The sequence below is a fragment of the Entelurus aequoreus genome, linkage group LG20, assembly GCF_033978785.1.
Source record: "Entelurus aequoreus isolate RoL-2023_Sb linkage group LG20, RoL_Eaeq_v1.1, whole genome shotgun sequence".
Lineage (NCBI taxonomy): Eukaryota > Metazoa > Chordata > Actinopteri > Syngnathiformes > Syngnathidae > Entelurus > Entelurus aequoreus.
The window spans coordinates 2,490,323-2,518,004 of NC_084750.1; the positions used below are offsets into that span (position 1 = coordinate 2,490,323).

The 27,682-nt window shown below is 37.7% G+C and overlaps 1 protein-coding gene across 2 annotated transcripts in view; it reads left to right on the plus strand.

Annotated features, from left to right (window-relative positions):
* The window catches only part of mtmr11 (myotubularin related protein 11), an 89,661-nt gene that overhangs the window by 13,279 nt on the left and 48,700 nt on the right, over positions 1-27,682 (plus strand). For both annotated transcript variants that reach the window (XM_062028717.1, XM_062028718.1), the window contains exon 2: positions 3,980-4,049. In XM_062028717.1, the coding sequence (XP_061884701.1) occupies positions 3,980-4,049 (70 nt within the window). The remainder of the gene's footprint in view (positions 1-3,979; positions 4,050-27,682) is intronic.

Here is a 27,682-nt window from a genome sequence, read left to right on the forward strand (position 1 = left end):
CCCCATACCATTACAGATGCTGGCTTTTGAACTTTGCGCCTATAACAATCCAGATGGTTCTTTTCCTCTTTGGTCCGTAGGACACAACGTCCACAGTTTCCAAAAACAATTTGAAATGTGGACTCGTCAGACCACAGAACACTTTTACACTTTCCATCAGTCCATCTTAGACGAGCTCGGGCCCAGCAAAGCCGGCGGCGTTTCTGGGTGTTGTTGATAAATGGCTTTGGTTTTGCATAGTAGAGTTTTAACTTACACTTACAGATGTAGCGACCAACTGTAGTTACTGACAGTGGATTTCTGAAGTGTTCCTGAGCCCATGTGGTGATATCCTTTACACACTGATGACGGCTTTTGATGCAGTACCGCCTGCTGGATCGAAGGTCACGGGCTTAGCTGCTTACGTGCAGTGATTTCTCCAGATTCTCTGAACCTTTTGATGATATTACAGACCATAGATGGTGAAATCCCTAAATTCCTTGCAATAGCTCGTTGAGAAATGTGGTTCTTAAACTGTTCGACAATTTGCTCCCGCATTTGTTCACAAAGTGGTGACCCTCGCCCCATCCTTGTTTGTGAACGACTGAGCATTTCATGGAAGCTGCTTTTATACGCAATCATGGCACCCGCCTGTTCCCAATTAGCCTGTCCACCTGTGGCGTGTTCCAAATAAGCGTTTCTCAACTTTCTCAGTCTTTTTTGTCACTTGTGCCAGCTTTTTTCAAAAATGTTGCAGGCATCAAATTCCAAATGAGCTAATATTTGCAAAAAATAACAAAAGTTTTCTAGTTTGAACGTTAAGTATCTTGTCTTTGCAGTCTATTCAATTGAATATAAGTTGAAAAGGATTTGCAAATATTTCTATTCTGTTTTTATTTACGATTTACACAACGTGCCAACTTCACTGGTTGTGGGTTTTGTAAATGACGTCACTAAAATGCAGGACGGCTTGTCTCCAAGTTTATACCCGACATTTTTACATGGACACCCTTAATCTTGGGCGTTTGACTTCCAGCTTTGCACTTTTGCCGCCATCTTGAAACACGCAAATGCGACACAAAACAAGCATTTTGCTATTTGTTTTGCAGTTTGTTGAAAAGAAAAGTATCTTTTTCCTGAAGTGTTTTTGTGAGTCATTTTTAACGGGCGTGCTTTTCACCAGCACTATTCTTAAAACCTCAGCACAACATCGTCACTCAATGGACTCTTGTTTTTTTCCTCGCTCGCACCTCCTTGCTGACGCCATTAAAGGCGGTGCCTGAAAATAAATAGTTTTATTGTGGGCCAGAACTGCTGAGTGTGCTCTTTTCCAGGCTCTAGAAGCAAAACTTCCCTCAGTCTTTTGTCGATGATGGTAAGGCGTGTTGAGCACCTGTATAATCAACGCCGCTCTCGCGTTACAAGGCTGGCCTTGCTGGGCCGTAAATGCAGAAGCACTTCTCGCTGGGGGGAGTCGTAAAGTTCACTGGATCCATGTGTTCTCGCAAGGAGGGAGGCCACACTTTAGCTTTGTGAGACCGACTTCTGCTAATATCGGTGGAAACATTGACTTATATTTAATTGTTCATGTTTGTTCTATAGTTGCCTTTTTATAGTAGTTTATATTTGTGTTTTGAAAATAGAAAAATGGGTGCCAGTAGTGTTGTAACGATACCAATATTTTGGTACCGGTACTAAAATTATTTTGGTACTTTTCTAAATAAAGGGGACCACAAAAAATTGGATTATTGGCTTTATTTTAACCAAAAATCTTAGGGTACATTAAACATGGCCTAGTGGTTAGAGCAGGGGTCGGCAACCTTTACCACTCAAAGAGCCATTTTGGCAAGTTTCACAAATTAAAGAAAGTAATGGGAGCCACAAAAAAAAATTTTAAATTTAAAATGAAAAACACCGCATACAAAGCTTAAACGCTTTGTGCTATGTTAACTAGGGGTCTCCGACACATGCACCGGCACGCACTTTAATGTGGAAATTTGATGTTAGTGCAGCCCGCGAGTTTTGAATGAATGGCGCTTGATAGCGTCATACTTACCTCTCATTTTTCCCGGGAGACTCCCGAATATCAGAGCGTGATGACACCGCATTTGGCGCCCTCTACAGTCTGCCCTAACAGTGTACCTGCTCGACCACACGTAGAATGCAATTTCAGCTTGCTCACGTAAGTGACAGCAAGGCGTACTAACTCAGCAGCCACACATCTTACACTGACGGTACCAATACCCAGAATCCCATGCAGCCCTAACTCTTCCGCTCAACCAACGCACGGAGACGGGGGGTTGATGTGTGGGGGGATTTGGTGGTAGCGGGGGTGTATAATGTAGACCGGAAGAGTTAGGGCTGCATGGGATTCTGGGTAATGGTTGTGTTGTGTTTATGTTGTGTTACGGTGGGATGTTCTCCAAAAATGTGTTTTTCATTCTTTTTTGGTGTGGGTTCACAGTGTGGCGCATATTTGTAACGTAACAATGTTAAAGTTGTTTGATACGGCTACCGTCAGTGTAAGCTGTGTGGCTGATGAGTAAGTATGCTTTGCTGTCTCCTGTGTGTGCAAGTAATAACAACATGCAACATGTGGCTGGACTGGCATGCTGTATGTAAATGCTATAGAGGACAATTACTGCAGTGCAATTAGGGCACGCCCTTTATTTAGTAATTAGAGTGTAAATGGGATTATTTTTTCCCTGGGAGTAATCTATGAGGGACACTGAGATCCATAAATCTCCTGGGAAAATCGGGGGGGTCGGCATGTATGTAGCTGAGCCGCATCAGAGTGGTCAAGGAGCCGCATGCGGCTCCGGAGCCGCGGGTTGCCGACCCCTGGGTTATAGTGTCCGCCCTGAGATCGGTAAGTTGTGAGTTCAAACCCCGGCCGAGTCATACCAAAGACTATAAAAATGGGGCCCATTACCTCCCTGCTTGGCACTCAGCATCAAGGGTTGGAATTGGGGGTTAAATCACCAAAAATGATTCCCGGGCGCGGCACCGCTGCTGCCCACTGCTCCCCTCACCTCCCAGACGGTGAACAAGGGATGGGTCAAATGCAGAGGACAAATTTCACCACACCTAGTGTGCGTGTGACAATCATTGGTACTTTAACTTTAACTTAATATGTTTCTTATAGCAATTAAGTCCTTAAATAAAATAGTGAACATACAAGACATCTTGTCTTTTAAAATGGCCTGAAATTCCCCCAAAGTGATGAGTTCAGGTGACCTCTGATCCTTTTGTATTTCATTCCAAGACCATGGAGCAGCAAATCTGAAGGCTTTTTTTTACCAAGACTTGTGTTGGCTCTCGGAACCAACACATCAAGAATGTCCCGTGACCGCAAACTGTAGCGACCGGAGCATAAATAAGGGGGAACCAGACCAAGAAGTGATTTATAATTAAAGAAAAATATGAGAAACTCTATGGATTTGCCACAACCAGTAATAAAAACGTAAGGCACAGTGATATACAATATGCAAAAAAAGAAAAAATTAAATCAGTACTCCTTTAAATGTTAGCAAATCAATAACATATTGACGTGAATTAGACAAGTAATGAGCGCCAAACTCATCTACTCTGTCACTCATTCAAACACGTATGGAAGTTGATTATCAATATTTTATGCTATTAATTGGATATAATTCATCCTATCCCTACTAATTTAAGTCGTGAAGTTGTCACCCTTCACCCGGCCAAATCCAGTGACAAGAGTGAGACTTCTTTTTTGCTTTGTCTCAATGTTATCTTTGCGCCGCGTGTAGGCAGTGTTTTTAACGCGTTAAATGTGCGCATTCTCAATTAATCGCAATTGACAGGATCATTTGACACACCTTCTGTATATAAAATGTATGCTGCCGTAAACAATTGAAGGATGCCAGGTGGGCTACATTGTGGATGCATCTTGTCTCATTGTCTCATCTTCCAGGATGACTACATGAACAATCCATGATTATGCTAACGTTTAAAAACCACATGCTTATCTCTGCAGGAAAGGATGCTGAGTCAGAGCGGGACGAACGCAAGGAGTCGAGATGTCTTTGGACTACGTTGTCTTCCAGGTAGGAATTCAAAGGAGCAAAGCACACTTTTTGCAAGGGAAACATGCTATTGGGGTCAGCAACCCTCTAGAGCCGCCTCTTTCAGAGATGTGTGAAAATGCAAAAAGATGACACAAACCTTCCTAATTGTTAGAAATCCCACTGTTTATATTAAACATACTTCACTGATGAGAGTATTTAGCAAACACTGTTTTGTCCTACTAATTTTGGCGGTCGTTGAACTCACCGTAGTTTGTTTACATGTACAACTTTCTCCGACGCTGCCACAGAAAGTCGTGTTTTATGCCACTCCTTTGTCTGGTTTTGTCCACCAAACGTTGTATGCTGTGCGTGAATGCACAAAGGTGAGTTTTGTTGATGTTATTGACTTGTTGGAGTGCTAATCAGGCATATTTGGTCAATCCATGACTGCAAGCTAACCGATGCTAACATGCTATATAGGCTAGCTTTTTTTTGGCGGTCGTTGAACTCACCGTAGTTTGTTTACATGTACAACTTTCTCCGACGCTGCCACAGAAAGTCGTGTTTTATGCCACTCCTTCTTTGTCTGGTTTTGTCCACCAAACGTTGTATGCTGTGCGTGAATGCACAAAGGTGAGTTTTGTTGATGTTATTGACTTGTTGGAGTGCTAATCAGGCATATTTGGTCATTCCATGACTGCAAGCTAATCGATGCTAACATGCTATTTAGGCTAGCTGTATGTACATATCGCATCATTATACCTCGTTTGTAGGTATATTTGAGCTCATTTAATTTCCTTCACTTATGTCCTCTGTGTATTTAATTTATATTTGCATGTCTCATGACACATTATCTGTATGGAATATTGGCTACATTTCTCATAGTTGTTTGTGTGCCATGTTGTTCCAGACCACAGCAACCATTACTCAGCTTGCAAAGGCTGTAATAAATCCATTCGAAGAAGACTGCCTGCCGTTTCCTTTAACTTGGACACACACATCTATACCTTTGGCCATTCTGAGCCAGTAATTTCCAGAAGTTATCTCATCCTGTGACAAGCCTCCATTTTACTACCGATTTCAATGTTGCAAAAATGTGTAGAATAAAAGTTAAAATACAACATTTCTGTCAACGAAGATTTGCGTCAGCCTTTGATAGTAGGCTAATATAGACACATCATGTGTTGCCTTCATTATAACACTTATATAAGGCTTTTAATTTTTCGCGGCTCCAGACAGATTTATTTCTTGTATTTTTGGTCCAGTATGGCTCTTTCAACATTTTGGGTTGCCAACCCTTGTACTGGACTATGAAACAGTTTGTAATTGCTCCGGTCTACTGCGCAAAACCTTGTGCAACTTTGTCTTATCTGATCTTACCTTAACAATTACAGCGCGGTGATTACCCAGTTGTCACTGTGACGTACCTGGATTTGCCAGCGCTGATCTGGTCGGTGTCTTGATGACCCAAAACCAAGCCGACCCGCGGGAGCGCAACCCCATCAAGACAGTGCAGACATCCGCAGCTGGCTTATGTAGCTTTTTCACGGAAATTAATTTTGTGGCAGGCAAGAACAGTTATCCTGCGACTAAAAATTACTATAATTTTATGGAACAACTAATTTATAATTGCACAACAATAATTTTAAAAAAAAAGGGTTTGAAAAAAAAAAAATTCTGGTTACAAAATAAATGTTTTTGGTTACACAACTCAACTCCAATCCTGTGGGCAGAGCCTCACCAGAACAATACGTTAGAAGCTTTTTTTATTGGTCAGTCTCGGATAATTGCATGACCATATGGGCGTACCCATAGACATACACACTAGAGCAGGGGTGTACAAACTTGGGGGCCGCATTTGGCTAAAAAAAAATTTGGCCGGGGGACGAAAGAATCAGAATCAAAATAGTTTTATTGCCATTGTTTGAGAACGGGTTCACAAACTAGGAATTTTTCTTGGTGTAATCGTGCAACATAAAACACATATAACACATATTTGGTAATAAAATGAGCTCTAACTGAGCTATCAGATAGACTTAGAAGGAATTCAAGGAGCTACTGTTAGGAGTTATTGTTCATTTGCCTGATGGCCGAGGGGAAAAAACTGTTTAGGTGGTGGGAGGTATGGGTCTGGATGGAGCGTAGTCTCCTGCCTGAGGGGAGAGGGGAGAATACAAGCTGACTGCATGTAAAGTAAAATACACATACACATGCATATACATATACAGTGTTCCCTCGTTTAACGCTGGCCTTACGTTTAAAAAAATACCCGCTTTACGTGAAATCCGTGGAATAGAAGTAGATTTTTTTTCCGTTATTTTATGTGTTTTCGTTTACTATTGTAGTGGAAAGTCCAGGTTGTCAATGAGAACCAAAGTAGATTCAACACAAGAGTTTTATTTTACTCATAATCAAATGGTACAATGGTTGGGTTGAGTTGTCGAGCACACAGAAAGTTTTCCCCCGGGCGCGCCCGACAGCATGGAATAATCGCTACCAAAACACTCTCTTCGTTTGACTTTATCCCTTTCTTATCTCTCTTGTTAGTGCGTCAATGTCTTTTTTGTTTTCCCTATCTGTTCCATAACATCTCGAATCCTTTAGACAGTCAACACATTCTGTAGACAGGTTGGCATGACTTAAAATTCACTTTTGTCCCACACCCGGCCCGGGACACAGAATAGAAGAGAAATCAAAATGAGCATACATTCTTGACAGACATGAAATAAAGGTCAAAGGTCAGAAATTCTACTACATACCCGCCTTCCAGGGTCTTTAGACCCTGGACCAAAACAATTTCTGATGTAGACCACTAAGTTAAATCTCTACCACAGATAGAGGCAAAAACCTCAATGTTTTTATACGAGGCAAAAATTCCGTCTATGACCCTCCTTCAGAGCGATCGCTGTTACCAGCCTGCAGTAAAACCATCTCACAGAACACAATTAGTGGCCTACCCTTTGATTTAGAAAAGGAATAACAAATACTTTGATCATGAACATCATTGAACATAAATAGATGAATGTATATAGACTTATGACTGTAAGACATTTGCAAAAATATTTTTTCCGGCATTTGCAATGAATGTAGTTACCAATATTGTTAATTACCAATTGATTTTGAACACACAACTGAATTTCGTATGAGTCCATGTTCGATTAGAGCTCGTATAGATGGCTCGGTGGTGCCTCAGGCTGGTGGCCTGCCGACACCTCGTTGGGCTTTTGGCTGCCTTGGTGAAGAAAGAGATCCACTCAAACAGTCTGTCTCTGTCTCCTCTTGGGGTGTGGTTCAGTCCATTGGGCAGACTGTTTAATGGCATGTCCGTGCTGGCCGAAATTGGGGAAAAGTTGAGAAAAAGTATGGGGTCATGGGGGCTTTGGTGAAGGCTGGGGCAAAGTATTGGGCGTTGGGGCTTTGGTCCAGGCCCTCGGCTTGCTTCAAAACCTCCACGCCGCTTCGGCACTCCCGACACCTCCTTTCCACAGCTGCTGGAGTCCTGATGGACACATATTGGCTGGCAACCTTAGTCATTCTCGTCATCGCTGGCAAGGTGTTGTCTCTCCTCTCGGTTCCTTCCAGTCAGGTCTCGGGTGTTGGTCCTGGATTGGCTTTGACCGTGCCCCTCTTAGCAAGTGCAAGGGAATCTGGGGTGGCTGCTTTCATCCTCAAATCTGCACAGAGGAACTGGCACACAAATTCTACAATTTGCAAACTTACCATTTTGGTCTCATGGTCTTTCCGCCTTCCTAGGAAGCTGCTGGTCCTGAGAAGTGCTGATCTTGTGACTGAAGATGATAACCTGTTTTCTTAAAATGGGTGCCGTTGTTTGACCTAATCTTTTTGGGGAAACCATGTCGGGATATTAGACCATTCACAAAACATTTAATTACTGAATTGGCATTCTCCTTTGAGGTTGGGGTTGCTTCCGCCAACCACTGCAATTGTCAATCTAAATCATTACGTTCCTTTATCCTTGTACCGGATTGATCATATCGATTAAATAAAACCTCAACACGCTCAAACTTGACCCAATCCGAACTCACCTCCCCCCTCTGTCCCTGAAACAGGGACAGTGTTAGTCGTAGTGATAGTAATAGTAGTGGTAGTAGTAGTAGTTTCAGAAACATCCAAGAAAAAGAAAAGGCAGCTGATAGTCAAGTGTTGCAAGAACAGAGGCGGAGGACAGGTCATGTTTGAGGTCACTGTTCGCTTTTGCAATAGTACTTTGATATTTTACAACACCTAGTGAATTATTGTGGCCTCAATAATTCACTAAAGGCCTACTGAAATGAATTTTTTTTATTTAAACGGGGATAGCAGATCTATTCTATGTGTCATACTTGATCATTTCGCGATATTGCCATATTTTTGCTGAAAGGATTTAGTATAGAACAACGACGATAAAGATTGCAACTTTTGGTATCTGATAAAAAAAAGGCTTGCCCCTACCGGAAGTAGCGTGACGTAGTCAGTTGAACATATACGCAAAGTTCCCTATTGTTTACAATGATGGCCGCATGAAGTGAGAGAGATTCGGACCGAGAAAGCGACAATTTCCCCATTAATTTGAGCGAGGATGAAAGATTTGTGGATGAGTAAAGTGCAAGTGAAGGACTAGTGGGGAGTTGAAGCTATTCAGATAGGGAAGATGCTGTGAGAGCCGGGGGAGACCTGATATTCAGCTGGGAATGACTACAACAGTAAATAAACACAAGACATATATATACTCTATTAGCCACAACACAACCAGGCTTATATTTAATATGCCACAAATTAATCCTGCATAAAAACACCTGCGTGTTTGTTACGCTAGCTCCTAGCTCCTCTGCTAGCTCCTAGCTCCATAGAACACGCCAATACAATTCAAACACCTGATCAACACACACAATCACTCAGCCCAAAAGACCGTTCACCTAACCCAAGGTTCATAAAGCTTATATATTTTTAAAAAGTTACGTACGTGACGCGCACATACGGTCAAGCTATCGAATGTTTAGCAGCCAAGGCTGCATACTCACGGTACCTGATATTCAGCTGGGAATGACTACAACAGTAAATAAACACAAGACATATATATACTCTATTAGCCACAACACAACCAGGCTTATATTTAATATGCCACAAATTAATCCTGCATAAAAACACTTGCGTGTTTGTTATGCTAGCTCCTAGCTCCTATGCTAGCTCCTAGCTCCATAGAACACGCCAATACAATTCAAACACCTGATCAACACACACAATCACTCAGCCCAAAAGACCGTTCACCTAACCCAAGGTTCATAAAGCTTATATATTTTAAAAAAGTTACGTACATACGCAAAAAAAAGTTGCGCACATACGGTCAAGCGATCAAATGTTTAGAAGCCAAAGCTGCATACTCACAGTAGCACGTCTGCGTCTTTGTCATCCAAATCAAAGTAATCCCGGTAAGAGTCTGTGTTGTCCCAGTTCTCTACAGGCGTCTGTGTATCGAAGTCAAAAGTCCTCCTGGTTAGAGTCTCTGTTATCCGAGTTCTTCCATCTTGACTGCATCTTTCGGGAATGTAAACAAAGAAGCACCGGCTGTGTACTGTTGTTGCTGACTACGTTCGAAAAATACGTCCATTTCGCACCGACAACTTTCTTCTTTGCTTGCTCAGCTTCCTTCTCCATAATGCAATGAACATGATTGCAACAGATTCACGAACACAGATGTCCAGAATACTGTGGAATTATGAAATGAAAACAGAGCTTTTTCGTATTGGCTTCAATGTGGAAGGCATACCTGTGTTCGCCGGGCTACGTCACGCGCATACGTCATCCTCAGAGGCGTTTCGAACCGGAAGTTTAGCGGCAAATTTAAAATGTCACTTTATAAGTTAACCCGGCCCTATTGGCATGTGTTATAATGTTAAGATTTCATCATTGATATATAAACTATCAGACTGTGTGGTCTGTAGTAGTGGGTTTCAGTAGGCCTTTAAATAGTTGTATTTAATTTAGTCTATCTATGATGGGACAATGCACAGAAACATTAAGTTCAGAAACAGATATGTTCTGTACCAGATTATATCTAAATAGCTACTTTCCATCTGTAGTCCCTGGCTACCTAAATTAAAGGGATCCAAAAATCAAGCAATAAAATTATGACACTAATTAATCATAATAAATATATACATTCATAATAATCAATAATTAATCAAAAAATAATCATACTGTAGCACAGAGGTCCTCAAGTACAAATCTTGAAGGTCCACAAATGTTATTTTGAAACAGGCTGGGTCCGTTTATTATCGGTCAAACTTATATAGTAGCAGGAGGTAGGTAGTAGTTTAACATTTTCTTAAAATTAACAAAAATAAAATAAATATCCAATAAAATACACGAAAGATTTTCTTTGAAAGAAAAATAAATAAGAAATTAAATAAAATAAATATTTCAGTACGTCTGGTAGCTGTGGCATCAGAGAGTGGGATTTGATTTATTTTAGCTGTCATTTCCTCCTTTTCTTTGCCTTCAAACATGGCACCCATCACTTCAGTCAAGCATTATTTAATAATTTCTGCACCAGAGAATGGCTTCTTGTGTTTACCCAAAACCCATGCCACTCTGAGTGAGCACTCTGTTGCTATTTGTTGTTGTGTCATAGATTTAACAAAAATCTTGCTTGATGTTTCATATGACTTTTTCAGCCTCGTGATTTCTTTTTTTCTTAGCTCTGAATCATGAGGAAATGTCTCTTCAAATTCGCGGTGCTCTTTCAGATAGTGACGTTTCAGATGTTCACTTTTCACCAGCGCAACAGTACTGTTGCATATTAGACACATTGGTCTGGTACTTGCAGTAGGTTGGATGAAAACATATTGCTCTGTCCATTCTTCCTTGAAACGTCGGTTTTCCCTGTCCACCTTTCTTTTACCAGCCTGGACCAACTTGGAGCATGCCATTGTGATTTGATTCACATTCAGTGACTGACGAGTGAACAGTTAGCGAAGTAGCGATACTAGACAACTGTGTGTCTGCAGAGAAAGGTTCCATGCATGTGGCATGAGCGCTGTGTGACCCAGGTGGTAACAGCCTATCAGCGCGTCGTTGTGATAGAGATGACAACCCATACTCTGATTGGCTGATTCCGCAGCCAATCAGAGTGGCGTTCTCTCGCTCTCACCCCGTCTCTCTCTCTTTCTGTCTCTGAGAGAGAGAGAGACACGGAGAAGTGTAAACGAAACGTGGAGATATTTGATATTTGACTAAAACAACAAATAATATTGACTTGCGCTAGCGATACCTCAAAGATAAATACAATTATTATAGTTTTTTCTAATAATTATAATTATTAAAAAAAAAAAAAAAAAAAATATTTTTTTTTTTTTTTTTTTTTTTACTATAATTCGTGCTGGGTCACGTCGCTGGGTCCGGACATGGACCGCGGTCCGCCTGTTGAGGATCCCTGCTGTAGCATGTAATCAAATTTAGAAAAGTCATAAAATGCCCCTTCATGGACACATTCTTAATATACAATACAACCACACCTTATTTAAATCATCACACAAAGACAATACATGCTCTTGTTCACATCTGTCATCATTCGTAACAACAACCAAGATTTTAACAGCCATACCTCACAATTTACAACAAAAATGCTCTCATGTATAAATATAATACACATTAAATTGATGTGTCTACATAATGCCCCTCTTAGTGACCGTGTGAGCAGCCTTGGTTGCTCCAAAGCCACCTTTTAACTTCAAATTTTCTATTCCTTTTGTTATAACGGGGAGAAGGCTAATTGGTCTGTACATGTTCTGGTCTTCTTTATTTCCTGCTTTATGGATTTAATTATAGTAGCAGTTTCTCGACGTGGAAGGGAAAGTGTTTTCCGTTATTAATTTGTTTATCAATTGTTGTTATACGAGCAATAATACAATCCTTATACGTTTTTAGGAAGATAGTGTCCAACCCATATATATATATCTCTAGATCGTGAGTCTGATAATGCAGTGAAGATTTTGTGTAACTTTGTTTCATTTGTTAATTCTAAAATTAGTCCATCCTGAATAAATGACAATTATTTGCACTGATTTTGAGGGACTTTTTATTCAGGGTTTGTACAGACTGGATGAAATGTTCATTAAAATTATTACTTATGTCCAGCCTGTCTGTGATAGTAGCGCCATTGATATTTAATGTTATAGTGTTGTTTCTTGTTTGCTCTCTTCCTGTAAGTTTGTATGTGGTTTTCCGTAACTTTCTAATGTTCCCTTTTGCAGCTTTGATTAATTCTAAGTGAAAGTCAGCCTTAGACTTCCGCATAAACATTGTAACTTTGTTCCTCCAAACTTTTAAAATCATACGATCTGTATTTAGACCTGTTATAATTGCTTTTATGAGAGCTGAGTCCTCATGTCTTATTAGAATCCAAATTGTTTTATTAATCCAAGGTATTTTTATTTTAGCACTCTTTCTGGTTTTGTATTCGTGTATTTACAGATGATCTCTTTGATTTTTGTCATCCAATTGTAATTCTAGTAGGGCTGCTTATCATTTGTATCATGTAGAAGCCGTTTATAATATCCTTAAGTTTCTTTCTACGCGTCTTATTTAACCAGTCCAGCTTAACGTCCCCCATGACGTTCAATTCTTTCATACTATGCTGTTTGAGGATGTCTGAAAATGAATCGAGAAAAATGTCTTTAGCTGTGGTCGGTCGGTATACTACAATTACTTTGAAATACATTTCTGAGGTAAATTAAATTAAATTTTAACATACTCAAATTGGTCTACTTTTAATGTTTTCTCTTTCATAAATCATAATTCCTCCCCCCTTTGTCACTCGATCTGTCTTTTCTGTAATCTTAATTACGTTTCGTTCTAATTAATTAGAACGAAAGGTGTTGTGGGTTTTAACCATGTCTCTGATAGACAAGGTAATCCGGATTAGAGTCTGACAGTAACTGCTGTATTTGTTCAGTATGTTTCCTGTGGTAGAAAGTTTAATAATGCGGACACGTTTGTTACTGAATACTTTCTACAGACTTCTGTTTTTCTGCGACTTTGTGTATGTAATAAGCAACTATAAATATTTGATATGCTTAATTTTGTTATTTTAGCTCAGCTGTTGTATAGCTGCTAGCTCCTTGTAGCCTACAGCAGGAGTGTCCAAATTGCAGCCAATAGCTATGTTTTTAACAGACAACCGAAATAATAAAAAATGTGGTATTAGCGTATCGGTTCAATCAGCGGCAGCTACGCCCTGTTTTATCATTTGACCTAAATTTTTGGTTTCGTAGGCAGGACAGAGGGAACAATGTGGGACAGCAATTGTCCATCTTATACCATGCTAATTGTTGTAAGGATAGTTCACATGAGCGGCCATACCTTGAGTCCCACCATATATAAGAGTCAAAAGGCTCCTATTATGAGTCGTCTAATTGGTGATCATACACTTTGGCGGTTTGGGTGGCAGGGCACACGGACGCACCTCAGTCAGCCAGTGCTAGGACAGTTGGAGCAGTCCCCGTCCTCCATTCGTTCCTGGGAGGCGTCCCCAGTAGTTGTCAGCTGATGTCGTGCTGTCAGGCAACATCAGGAAGTTCCTTCTGTGCGGTATTGAATTGTCAGGGCACAGTTCGTAAGCAGGTCATTACAAGGTGTGTGCAGGTTGACCACAAAGGAATGCTTCAAAGATTGTGTTGAACATTGTCCGTTGACACTTATGTCCAGCAGGGGTCTGTTTGTATCCTGCTGTTCGTCCTGCTGTGGGCGTCCTCTGTCACACCTGTATTTTTTTGTGAGCATGTTCTGGCTACAACTCTGGAGCTTGTCTTGTTCAGAGAAGTTGGCAGTCCCCCGGCTGCTTAACAGCCTCCACCCTAGCTTGACCTAGGACAACCGTGGCTACCACCCAAGTCCGTCTGTATGGTTTTACGTTTTGTTGAGGTTTTTTTTCCTCCAGAATTTGGAACTCAAAACATGTACACCCATTGTTTTCATATCCTCTCGGTTAGTTCAATTTTGTATATCACGTTTTAAAATAACAGTCTTAACTATCCCATTAAATGTTAATCAATAATCCTAATTCAAAGATTATACGTACTACTTCATGTGTATTTAAGTACCCTTTTAATTCACTTAAAGATTATCTATAAATTAATTTAATCTATCATTTGTCTATCAGTAGGCGCGAGCAAGCTGTACGTCATGCTACAGGCAGAATGTTTTTTATTCTCGTTTTTCCATCTTCTCTTTCACACTAGTCACAACATGCACACACACACATTGTTTTGTGCCAGCTGTCCTGATATCGCAGCACAAACACCTCACAAGGCCACCTCCCAGATGTATGGTGGAATGCAATGTCTAATTAAAAATATAAATTACTCCAAACTAAAAATGTCAGACTACACTTTAAAGTTACCCGACTTAAACTTACTTTTATTAAATTGATTTCCAAACTAACCACCACCACAGCAGACATCTTCCTCAATCCTATCTCAATACTCCCATAAATTAGAAAGATGTTTCACAATAGTGGTTAAGTAGTTGTTTTGAGTAATAGATCTCAATATGGGGAAATTAATAAGACTAAATTTGCCCTAGTGTTTGAATGTTGTCTGTCTATCTATCTATCTGTGTTGGCCCTGTGATGAGGTGACGACCTGTCCAGGGTGCAAAGTCAAATTGTGAAACAAAAATTAAAGTTGAATCTAGTGGAAATTGACAGAGTATATGAACTACATTCTTGAGAATAGTAATTGATCATTAATATGTTGGAAGCCGCATATTGAACATATTAAAGAAAAATATCCAAATCCATTGCTATTCGGTATAAAGTAAAACACATGCTGAATAAGAAATGTCTGCACATGTTATATTATTCATTTATTTTTCCATATGTAGTATTGTTTTGAAGTTTGGGGAAATGTTTATAGAAGAAATATAGACCCAATACTTAAACTTAACAGGCTCATTTCAATAATACACAAAGCATTATTATTATGATCATACCAATCCATTTTTATAAGTCATAATGTGTCAAATGTTCAGATAATCTACTTTTAAAACAATGGCAATTATGTTTCGAGTAAAGAACAACAGCCTTCCAATTTGTATTCTTAGCTTATTTACATTATGAAGAGAAAACTATCATTTACGGGGGATATTGATTTTTAAAATAGGTAAAGTAAAATAAAAATAAAAACACAAATGTTTTTCAGTTTTAGGAGTTAAATGATGTACCATCCTCAGTGATGAGCTGAACACATGTAGTTTTTTGTTATGGTTTTGGAGACCCTTGAAAAGTAAAATTTTTTGAACATTATAAAATATAGTAACAATTACTTTCATCTTTTAACGTTGATGTTCGAGGTAATTTAATGTTCAGTAAATGTATATCATAGGCCAGGGGTCGGCAACCCAAAATGTTGAAAGAGCCATATTGGACCAAAAATACAAAAACAAATCTGTCTGGAGCCGCAACAAATTCAAAGCCATATTACATAAAGATAGTGTGTCATGAGATATAAATTGAATTAAGCGGACTTAAAGGAAACTAAATGAGCTCAAATATAGCTACAAATGAGGCATAATGATGCAATATGTACATATAGCTAGCCTAAATAGCATGTTAGCATCGATTAGCTTGCAGTCATGCAGTGACCAAATATGTCTGATTAGCACTCCACACGAGTCAATAACATCAACAAAACTCACCTTTGTGCATTCATGCACAACGTTAAAAGTGTGGTGGACAAAATGAGACAGAAAAAGAAGTGGCATAAAACACGTCCTAGAAAGTCGGAGAAACTTATACATGTAAACAAACTAAGGTGAGTTCAAGGACCGCCAAAATTAGTAGGACAAAACGGCGCTTGCCAAATACTCGAATCAGTGAAGCATGTTTAATATAAACAGTGTGATTTATAACAATTAGGGAGGTTTGTGTCATGTTTGTCATACAGAAACCATATTAAAACAAAAAATATATTTTTTTCCCCCTCATCTTTTTCCATTTTTCATACATTTTTGAAAAAGCTTCAGAGAGCCACTAGGGCGGCGCTAAAGAGCCGCATGCGGCTCTAGAGCCGCGGGTTGCCGACCCCTGTCATAGGCCAATATAAGCTTTGGCTTCCGCCTATTCTTTTTTCGGTCATTCTTTTTCTTTTCTTTTCTGTGTGTAAATGTGTATGATTGTTAATATGTCTAATTTACTATTAAACTGCTCACACAAATTGGTTGATGGTTGATTATATGACCAAAATAAACCTATCTCATCTATTCATTCATTATCTATCGCACTCATAGTTTTATTCCATTTTGCATCTAATTATTCCTATAGATTTCTTCCCATTTCACTCAAACAACTAAACAAACAAACAAGCAATTAAACAAACTTGAAGCTAACCACAATCAACAGCATACCATTTACGAATACCTTCATTTGTCACTTTCTCATCTTTTCTTCACTTTCGTTTTCCTTTACAAACAACATCCTGTATCCATCTCTTCCTTACACTTCACACAATGTTTCTATTTTCTGTTCTCCTAGAAACCATTCACGTAACGTAAGGTTATAAACATCCTTTTCCCATATTTTCTCAAACCATCCTCTTCACCCTCAATCTTCCTTCACCTGCTCTCTCTTCCTCTCTCTCTCACTCGCTCTCCTTCTCTCACAATACAAACACAATAATCCAAAATAATCAGTCTTATAAAATACAACAGGGTCAGCAGCAATCTAAACCTGTATCATTATTTATCTCTTAACAATTTGTTCCTCCTTTATAACCTGCATTTTATAATTTTGGCTTTAATATGATTTAGGGCAATGGTTTTCAACCTTTTTTTCCAGGAAAATAAAGAAATAAAATACAGCATAATGTCATCAATTTCTGATTTATTAAATTGTATAACAGTGCAAGATATTGCTCATTTGTTGTGGTCTTACTTGAACTATTTGGACAACAAAAAATGTAAGAATAACTAAAACGTTTTAAAATTAAACAAGTGATTAAATTATAATAAAGATTTCTATACCTATAATCTATCATCAACCTTCTTTGGATATTGTAATAGTGATTCATCTGGACTCGTGAACTTAATTCTAAATATTTATTTTGTTGAAGTATTATTCTATAATTATATTTATAAAGGATTTTGAATTGTCGCTATTTTAAAATATTTAGAATCTCTGGTACCCCCTTTTTTGTCCGGGCGGAAACACCATACCCTCCTTCGAGAACTATTGGTTTAGACTATAAAGAATCCTTTGTCCCACACATCATTAGACTGTACAACTCCTCTTTGGGGGGGCTAGGATGACAGGGAATGCAAAACAATAACAGTGCAATACTTTTTTATATCATGGTCGTTAATGCCTAGTTTCTCTTATTTTACTGTTCTATTTTTATTCTCATTGTGATATTGTTCTATTTTGTTTCCATTTATACCCCCATTAGTTATGTTTATGGAACAAATATGGACCCTATAATTATTATTATAAACTTAAAAACAAATCATTAGAATACTACACAAAGCGTGCTACTCTGAACATACCCATCCATTATTTATAAGTTATAATATGTTAAAATTTCGTCTGACCACGGGGAAATCTGCAGTTTCTACGCATGTGACCACTCCTTCCACAGTTGTAGCATCTCATTCTTTCCCCCCTGCAATTCTCCGTCCTTTGTCCTGTCATTCCTCTTCCTCTTCCCATCATTGGACCTCCTCTCCAGCTCTGTGGCTGCATATATATTACCTGGGGGGCAGATATTGGTGCAGGTACTGGAGCAAATGGTGTTGGATCCGCTGGTGACATACCTGCCCGCACCTTTCTCTTTCCCCCAGTCAGCTGATGTTGTGTCAGTCTTCTCACAGCTTCCTCATCAGCCTGCTCTTGTTGTAGGCTTGTGGTTCTTGTGGCCAGCAGGTGGTTCGCTGAGTGTGTTGATCCTTCCAGCACTGTTGTGGTGGCAGGTGGTCCCTGTGTCACTAATCTGATTTCACCATTTACCTGTCCTCGTTCTTCCACAACTTCATCACCACCAGGAAGCGTAGATGCTGCAACTCTTGGATGAGCCTCCAACTGGTTCTGATGCTTGAGTATGGCTCTACCCACGCTTGTGTTAAAAGTCCCGCCCACTGGCCAGGCATGACTTAAAATTCACTTTTGTCCCACACCCGGCCGGGGACACAGAATAGAAGAGAAATCAAAATGAGCATACATTCTTGACAGACATGAAATTAAGGTCAAAGGTCAGAAATTCTACTACACTATATATTTATTTCGTTTACACTGTTTTTTTCATTTACAGGATGTTTTTATTTATTTATCATGCATGTTTTTTCGTTTACATGAAAAAAAAGTATCCAATAAAAACTATTTAAAACCTACTGTGCCCGATGGAAACAGCCTCTCGATCTTTTAAAATGGCCTGAAATTTTCGAGAATGCCCAAACTCGTTTTTTCAACTCGGAACAAAAATTTACATAAAGATGTTTAATATTTATTTAAGTTACATTTTTGCTTACATTAATGAGAGTCCATTTTATTTGTTGTTTATTTATTTAGGATAACAAAGTTATTTACCTGCCAATTACAGTACAATGGTAAACAATTCTACAGCAATGAGAAAGTACAAGTTTATATATACTTTTAAATGGTTACTTGAAGTATTATTTTATTTTTTTTCATTACATTTTTATTGACATCCAGCATCAGACATTCCTATCCATTACATCATATTTGCATACATCATATATGTACAAGATGCACAAGATCGCGTTGCTAAAACAGGGAAGGAAGCTAAAAGGAACAAACGTATACATGAACGACCATTTGACCAAACGAAATGCTGATATAGCCCGAAAAGCACGCCAAATGAGGAGAGAGAAGAAAATTCTACAAACTTGGACTGCGAACTGTAAAGTATTCATCAAACTCAACGGCACTCCGGAGAACGCCAAAGTGCTGCTGATTAGAAACATCGAAGATCTGAACGAATATGACGTATGAACTGGAATGTAAGGTAAAAGCGATTAAACACAATCATGACACACATTGACAATACGCAAGATGACACTAGCCACATAATTCAGTTGGTAAGTGAATATGACAATGTACAGTTGAAAGCATTTCAATACACTGAGCACCACCTACAAGACTTGGAACATGATATAGACCCGGACAATAATTTCCTCCTCAATATCAATGAGAACTGCTGCTACTACACCAATGAACAGTACAACCAGAATATTATTACTAAAGGCAAATTGTCCATTATCCATTTCAATAGTAGAAGCCTAAACAGGAATTTCAAGGACATCAAGGACTATTTACACACCTTTTCACAACCATTTAACATAATTGCAGTATCTGAAACTTGGATTAACAGTGAAAAAGTGACAGATTTTGAACTGGATGGTTATGATTTTATTAATATGAATAGACAAAACAAGGGGGGTGGAGGGGTGGCAATCTATGTGGATAACACCTTGAGATTCAAACGTCTGGATGATATGACAACTGTGGTTGATAACCTACTTGAATGTCTAACAATTGAAATTTGTATGGAAAAAAGTAGAAATGTCATTATTAGTTGTGTATACAGATCGCCAGGTACAAGCTTAGAACGTTTTACAGATTGGATGGAATGCCTGTTTTCAAAGGAGAGTAACGTTAGTAAAGCTGTCTTCATTTGTGGAGACTTTAATATTGACATGTTAAATCCCAGTAAAACTAAAGATATAGATAATTTCATTGACACAATGTACAGTATGAGTCTATATCCCAAAATCACCAGACCCAGTCGAATTACGTCTCACTCTGCCACTCTAATCGACAACATATTCACTAATGATATTGAGAATAAGACCGTAAGTGGGCTATTGATCAAAGATATCACTGACCACCTCCCAGTTTTTCTGATATTTAATGGAAACTACAGGACAAAAAAACTAGAAAAGCCAACCCAATACAGAAGAACGAGATCAGAGGAATCCATTAGTTCATTTAAACATGATTTACTGGAGCAGAATTGGGATGTAATTTATGAAAATGGTGATGTTAATAGTGCTTACAATATATTCTTGAGAATATTTAGGTCATTATATGATAAAAATTGCCCAATAAAAGAATGCACCAGTAGAAGAAAATATACCAATTGTCCTTGGATCACAAAGGGATTGCAAAATGCTTGCAAAAAGAAAAACACTCTTTACAGGGAATTTATAAGATTGAAAACAAAAGAAGCAGAAAATAAATATAAAAAATATAAAAACAAATTAACTCATATTATAAGGTCAAATAAGAGAGATTATTATAAGAAATTACTAGATGATAATAAAAACAATATCAAAGGAATATGGAATTTATTAAACAGTATTATAAGAAACAGTACCTCTTCAAATAACTATCCAACGTATTTCACAAATGATGGTAAAGAAAATGATAATATTGAAGATGTGGCTAATGCCTTCAATAAATTCTTTGTAAGTATTGGACCTGAACTTGCAGAAAAAATCCCAGATCCACGGACAACTGGTAAAAATATGGAGGGATTGTTGGAGAGAAATCCCAATTCTATGTTTTTAAATGCAGTGGGTGAAGAAGAAGTGTTGGATATTGTAAACAAATGTAAGAACAAAATGTCCACTGACTCCAATGACATTAGTATGGCATTGGTGAAAAAGGTCATTACAGGGATATCAAAACCATTAACATATATCTGTAATTTGTCATTTCAAACCGGCGCATTTCCAAATGAAATGAAAATAGCTAAAGTTATACCTCTGTTTAAAACTGGGAGCAAACACCACTTCACAAACTATAGACCCGTCTCTTTACTTCCACAATTCTCTAAAATATTAGAAAAACTATTCAATAACAGGTTAGATGCATTTATAGAAAAGCATAAATTACTCTCTGACTGTCAATATGGGTTTAGATCAAACAGATCTACATCAATGGCAATAGTTGAAACAATAGAGGAAATCACAAATGCCATAGAAAAGAAACAATATGCAATGGGAATATTTATTGATCTAAAAAAAGCATTTGACACAATTAACCATGATATATTAATCAATAAAATGGAAAAGTATGGAATCAGGGGAGTTGTATTGGATTGGCTTAAAAGCTACTTAAATAAGAGACAACAGTTTGTGAAGTTGGGGGATTGCTGTTCATCATGTTTGGATATTGCTTGTGGTGTCCCCCAGGGGTCAGTGTTGGGGCCAAAACTGTTCATCCTGTATATCAATGATATATGTAAAGTGTCTACATTATTGAAATTAGTGTTATTTGCTGATGACACTGATATTTTTTGTTCAGGGGATGACTTAAATCAGTTGCAGGAAGTCATTATGGAAGAAATGAGTAAACTAAAAACTTGGTTTGACTATAATAAATTGTCATTAAACCTGACTAAGACTAAGTTAATACTGTTTGGAAAGAGGACACGTGAAACAAGGGTGCAGATACAAATAGATGGAGTGGATATTGAAAGGGTTTTTGAAATAAAATTCCTTGGAATTACAATTGACGATCAAATTAACTGGAAATCACATATAAAACATGTACAATCTAAGCTGTCAAGAAGCATCTCAATAATAAATAAAGCAAAGCAGGTTCTGGATCACAAATCACTCCACATTCTTTACTGTTCATTAGTTTTACCATATTTAACCTACTGTGTGGAAGTCTGGGGGAATAATTATAAAAGCTCATTAAATTCAATAACTATACTTCAGAAAAGAGCTGTACGGATCATCAACAAGGTTGGATATCTGGACCATACTCACTCACTATTCTTACAGTCAAAAATATTGAAATTTAATGATATTATTTTGTATCAAACTGCACAAATAATGTATAAAGCCAAAATAAATAAACTCCCAGGAAGCATTCAAAAATTGTTCAGCACACGAGAGGGCGGTTATAATTTAAGGGGGAATTTAAATTTCAAAATGCTTAGTTATAGAACGACCATTAAAAGTTTTTGTATTTCAATTTGTGGAGTGAAATTATGGAATGGTTTGAAGGATGAGTTAAAGCAATGTCCAAACATAAACCAGTTTAAAAAGAAGTATAAGTACATGGTATTCCAGAGGTACAGAGATGAAGAAGGGCTTTGATATTGGGTTGTTTGTGTTACAGAAGAGTGTGGGGCTGCCCATTGAGGCAGTGGTGTTGTTGTGGTGGCATCATACCATTTCCATGATCACTAGTGGTAATGATGTGGCTATGTATGTGTGTAGTGTGCATATGTATGTATATATCTATGATGTATGTACAGTATATATAAGTTCTTTGAGTTTGTACATTGAGTGAACAGGTAGTTCTAGCTCAGAGTAATTTATGATTTAAAGAAAAGGGGTGGGATTAAATAAGTGTAAACTTCTTCTCACTCCTTTTCAAATATGTAAAAAAAAAAAAGAAGGAAAAGAAAAAGAAAGTCCAATGCTCATTTGTTTTTGTTTTTTATTCTCCATTGTTTTTCATTTTGTTATAATGGCTGTTAAGGCTATAGCACTGTATTGGATCAGGCTTGCTCTTGTTTGTATGCATATTTGAAATAAAAATATATCAATCAATCAATCAATATATCTATTGTCTGCCCTAAATGTCAAAATATTTATTTGTTTATATCCCGATGCCACCCCTCCCCCCAAATAAAAAGAAAAAAACAGCAAGAAAACAAAACAAAGTAATATAACAATATTTACAGATAAATCAATTAAATAAATAAAATATAATAATTATAATAATAATAATAGTAAATTAACAATACTAATAATCAGAAATAAAAGAAAATAATATAAACAGATAGTAAATATTAATTTATAAAAAAATATATAGACCTATAGGGAGTCATCTTTTTTTTTAAATGTTTTAAACAGTACAATCACTAATTCGAGAAAATAAAATCAGGCTTATAATAATTGACCGAAATTTTCCCAGTATGAAGTAAATTTCTCCAATTTATAATTAATAAAAGCAGTTATCTTCTCCATTTTATATATGTCCATTGTGATTTCCATCCATTGCTTCAAAGTTGGGCTCTCCTGGTGTAATTTTTAGTGCATAGTACATCTACACTGCTATACAAGCTGTACACGGACTAATTTAAAGTCTACCCATGTTCACTTTCTATTGTCCCTTGCCGAGATATAATAAAATGGCTGCTGAAATGTGTAAACACAGCATAGAAGGAAAAGATCATTCCCGCTGTCCAGTGGGACTTTGTGCTGCGTAACTTTAATGAGTGGGGCGCTGCCACGTTTACGGAGTGCCTGGCCGACACGCTGCTGGCTCAGTGAACACAGGGTGTAGCTGGTGTGGTGCAAATATGTTGTGTGTGGTGGACAACAACTTCTCTGTCTCTGTTGTGCAACTTGCAGTGATGTCCTGATGCAGTCTAAAAACACTATTTCCATTTTGTGAAGCGTATTCAGTGGCTCTCATTGACTTTTAAATTCAACTTGAGTCGTTTTTGGCATGTGCTAACTAACAAACACAATCAGTAATATTTATTCATAATCTGTTACTATGTTCCTCATTTGCCAGTGGAGCTCGAGTGATATGTTTTTTTCAGGGCCGATACCGATTATTAGAAGTCAAGGAGGCCAGAAACCGATATAAAGAGCTGAAATATTTATTTGCAGTTATTTAAAGATGAATAGTATATGTCAGTAAACAGCTATGGTAGGGGTCGGCAACCCAAAATGTTGAAGCAGCCATATTGGACCAAAAATACAAAAAACTTATCTGTCTGGAGCCGCAAAAAATGTAAATGTGTTATAATGAAGGCAACACATGATGTAAGTGTCTATATTAGCCTACTATCAAAATGACTATGTGTCTATGTGTCGCAGGCAGACACAAATCTTTGTTTAATGTAATATTTATTCCACACATGTTTACAACATTGGAAAACATTATTAAAACTTCTCAGAGGGTGAGAAAACTCTTGGAAATGACTGGCTTAGAATGACCAAAGGTATAGATGTGTGTGTCTAAGTTAAAGGAAAAGGCAGGCTCTCTTCTTCTAATGAATGTATTACAATCTTTGCAAGCTGGGTAACGTTTGCTGTGGTCTGGAACAACATGGCAACGTTTGCTCTGGTCTGGAACAACCTGGCACATACAGTAACTATCAGGAATGCATCCAATATTACATACAGATAATGTGTCATGAGACATGCAAATATAAATTAAATACACAGAGGACATAAGTAAAGGAAATTAAATAAGCTCAAATATACCTACAAACGAGGCATAATGATGCAATAAGTACATAAAACTAGCCTGATTAGCACTCCACACAAGTCAATAACATCAACAAAGCTCACCTTGTGCATTCACGCACAGCATAAAATGTTTGGTGGACAAAAAGAGACAAAGAAGGAGTGGCATAAAACACGTCTTTCTGTGGCAGTGACGGAGTAAGTTGTACATGTAAACAAGCTACTTGCCAAAATTAGTAGGACAAAACAGCGCTCGCCAAATACTCTCATCAGTGAAGCATAAACACAAACATATTAAACAGTGGGCTTTCTAACAATTAGGAAGGTTTGTGTCATGTTTGTCCTCCTACAAAAACCATATTCAAACAAAAAATATATTTTTACCCCCATCTTTTTCCATTTTCATATATTTTTGAAAAAGTTCCAGGGAGCCACTAGGGCGGGGCTAAAGAGCCGCATGTGGGTTGCCGAACACTGAGCAAAGGTGTTTTTAAACATTATTTTTAGGAAAGGTGGGACCAGTCGTGACATAATGTTTTATGCAGCGCTAATGTTATTTAATTTAGCAGCAAAAAACATCAAACTTTATCATGTGTTTCTAAGAGGAGCATCAACACTTCCATTTCAAAATATAGCAAATCTACTGAGAAAATTGGTAAAAATATGGCATTTCTCTACATCCCAATAACTCACCATCTACTTAATTTTATACAATTTTATAACAGTTTATAGAATTAATACATTGTAAGGTTTCTTCCTCATGAACCCTAAAATATTGCGAACATTTATATAAAAAAAAATTTTTTTAAATTCTGAGCTTAGATTATAGTTGAGACATTTTTCAAGATGATGGACTTTATTTCTTCCTGGATGTTACAGAAAGTATGAGAATGTGTGAGCTGCTGCCTGCTCGTCTTTCCGTCTGAGCACGGAAGCGTAGCTTATCCAAAGGACGCACTGGTACTAACTTACCGGTACTCTCTCCTTAACACTATATTTAAATGTTTTTTCAATATTAAATACTGGTATCAGTGTATATACAGTGTTTCCCACACATTCATTTATTTGTGGCGGCCCGCCACGAAAGAATTACGTCCGCCACAAATAAAAAAAAATAATAATATTTTTTTCGTTGTTGTCCTTTCCAGCTTCTCAGGCAAATCATATAGTTGATGTAGATGCCCATATAGGCTGTTCAGATTTACTTTACAAAAGAGAAGTGTAGGATACTTCTCTTGTTGCCTTATTTGTATTTGACCACTACTGTTTTCTGTTTATTTGTTACTGACTGTGGCAGGACACCTCTGCCTCTGTTTCACTTTATGTTGCTGGTAAATAATATGGTTGTAGTAGTAGGCTAAAGTTAAATTATTTAGTATGCACTAATTAAAAGGGCAGAGCTTTCAGAGACATTTTAGCTTTTATATTTTATAAGATATATTTTTTGTAAGAACCACAATTAATAAGTATATTTCAGTGAATAACTTATTGTTCAAATCTGTATATAAATATGTACATAAAGTGTTGTAATTATATTGTAAAATGGATGGATGGATGGATGGATGGACGTTCAAAACAAAACTGTTATTATTAATTAGTAAGTATACATTTTTTTAGCCTTTTTAGAGAAAATCATATCATTGAAATTAAATTATGCAAATTACTCGATGATGTCTTGGTGACCACGTCCATAGCCACGCCCCCACCGCCACAGGTATCTTGGCAGTTTATGGGAAACACTGATATATATATATATGTATATATATGTGTATATATTGTGTCTGCTGATGTATTTCTGTTGTAATAAAAACACTACCGGTAATTAAATATTGGCCGATACCGATAAAAGAAGGCCGATATCGATATACGTCAAAATGCCAAATATCGGCGCGAATAAACGGTCGATCCCTATTAGGCAGCTACAATATTGATAATAACTCTTATTAATTTAAACGTTTGGTTACCATAAGACGCTACTTTTTTCCTTTTTTGGCTTTGAACCCTGTGGCTTATGAAACGGTGCAGCTAATCTACGGATTTTTCTTTGCCGACGGCCGGCTTTAATGTAAATAGTTTGAAAAAAAACGAGCAAACACACTGAAATGGTGTGTTATTGTTTGTGCTATGGCGCTATCTTTTAGACGAGTTTGCTCACTGCAGGTGCTGCAGCGGCTTCATTGCCCTTTTGTTTAGACTGAGCTTTGAACCAGAGGTACAAGTGCCATTACGCTTTCTAGCCGTCCGTAGCGTTCCTACTCATATGGCTTCTTCATTCATCACTCCAAGCGACGTTTGTAAGTTTTACAATATAACTAAAACAATTCTTACTTGCTAAACTGTCCCATGTGTGATGTCTGTAGGAGTGTTTTAATGCATATTTGTACCTATCGTAATGTAATGAAGCAAGCGTCGTTAGCATGCTAACATGTTTACAAGTGTCTTACAATGGCATTAATTTTTGTATTGTTTTGGTGTCATAAATTCCTCAGTAAATTCACCAAAACGTCACCATGGAGTCATTGAGTCTGTTTAGCTGATTGGAGAGCTAGCTTCCTCAGCTAGTGAGCCAATGAGGATGACTTCTGTTTTGTTTGATCAGCCGTTTTACTGCCGTGTTACAGACACCATTTGGAAACAATTAAGGTATGTAAATAAACATTTATCAAATATTTCTGCGGATTATATTACGGTGCGGCTAATATATGGAAAATATTTATTTATTCTCAAATTTAGTGGTGTGGCTTATATACCGTTACGCTCTATATTCCGGAAAATACGGTATTAAAAGTAAGAACTGACGAGGTGGTGATAGAGAAAAAAATTTTTTGTAAAGATATTGTAAATAAATAAACACAATGAACAAACACCAGATATATTTAGCTTCCACTGCATGAAAAAGGCTGTACGCGGGAGTACGCAGAACTTGCGAAGAAAATTGTTGTCTTACTTGTAAATCGTTGGGTGTGAGTAAGAACATTTTGGTGTGTTTGTGGATTTTTGGCAGTAGTTTCACTCCATACTGACACTAGTGCGGCCTGCCAGTGTCTATTTAGTTTCATGAGGAATCTGGCCCGTGGGGCGTTTCCAAATAGATTTCAAATATTTGACAATCTGATTGCTGCAAAATCGGAGTGAGTAAATCAGTTCAATGACAATGAATTGTGTTTGACATGCAAAGAAAAAATATGCAGCCAACACAAAAATGGTCATACATAACACAACGTGCTCCCTGAAACTTGTCGATAATATAAAAAAAATGTCCAAGCACCATAAACATTTTTAAAATTGCAACCGTTGCAATGCATGACGGGAAAAATGTAAAACACTCTCTCCACACTTATCCATTTTAGCTGCTTGATATTTCTGATTGATTACAAAACTTTAAGGAGGTCGTCACCGAAGTAAACAAGGTACAAGTCAAACTTTCACATACTCTTAATATT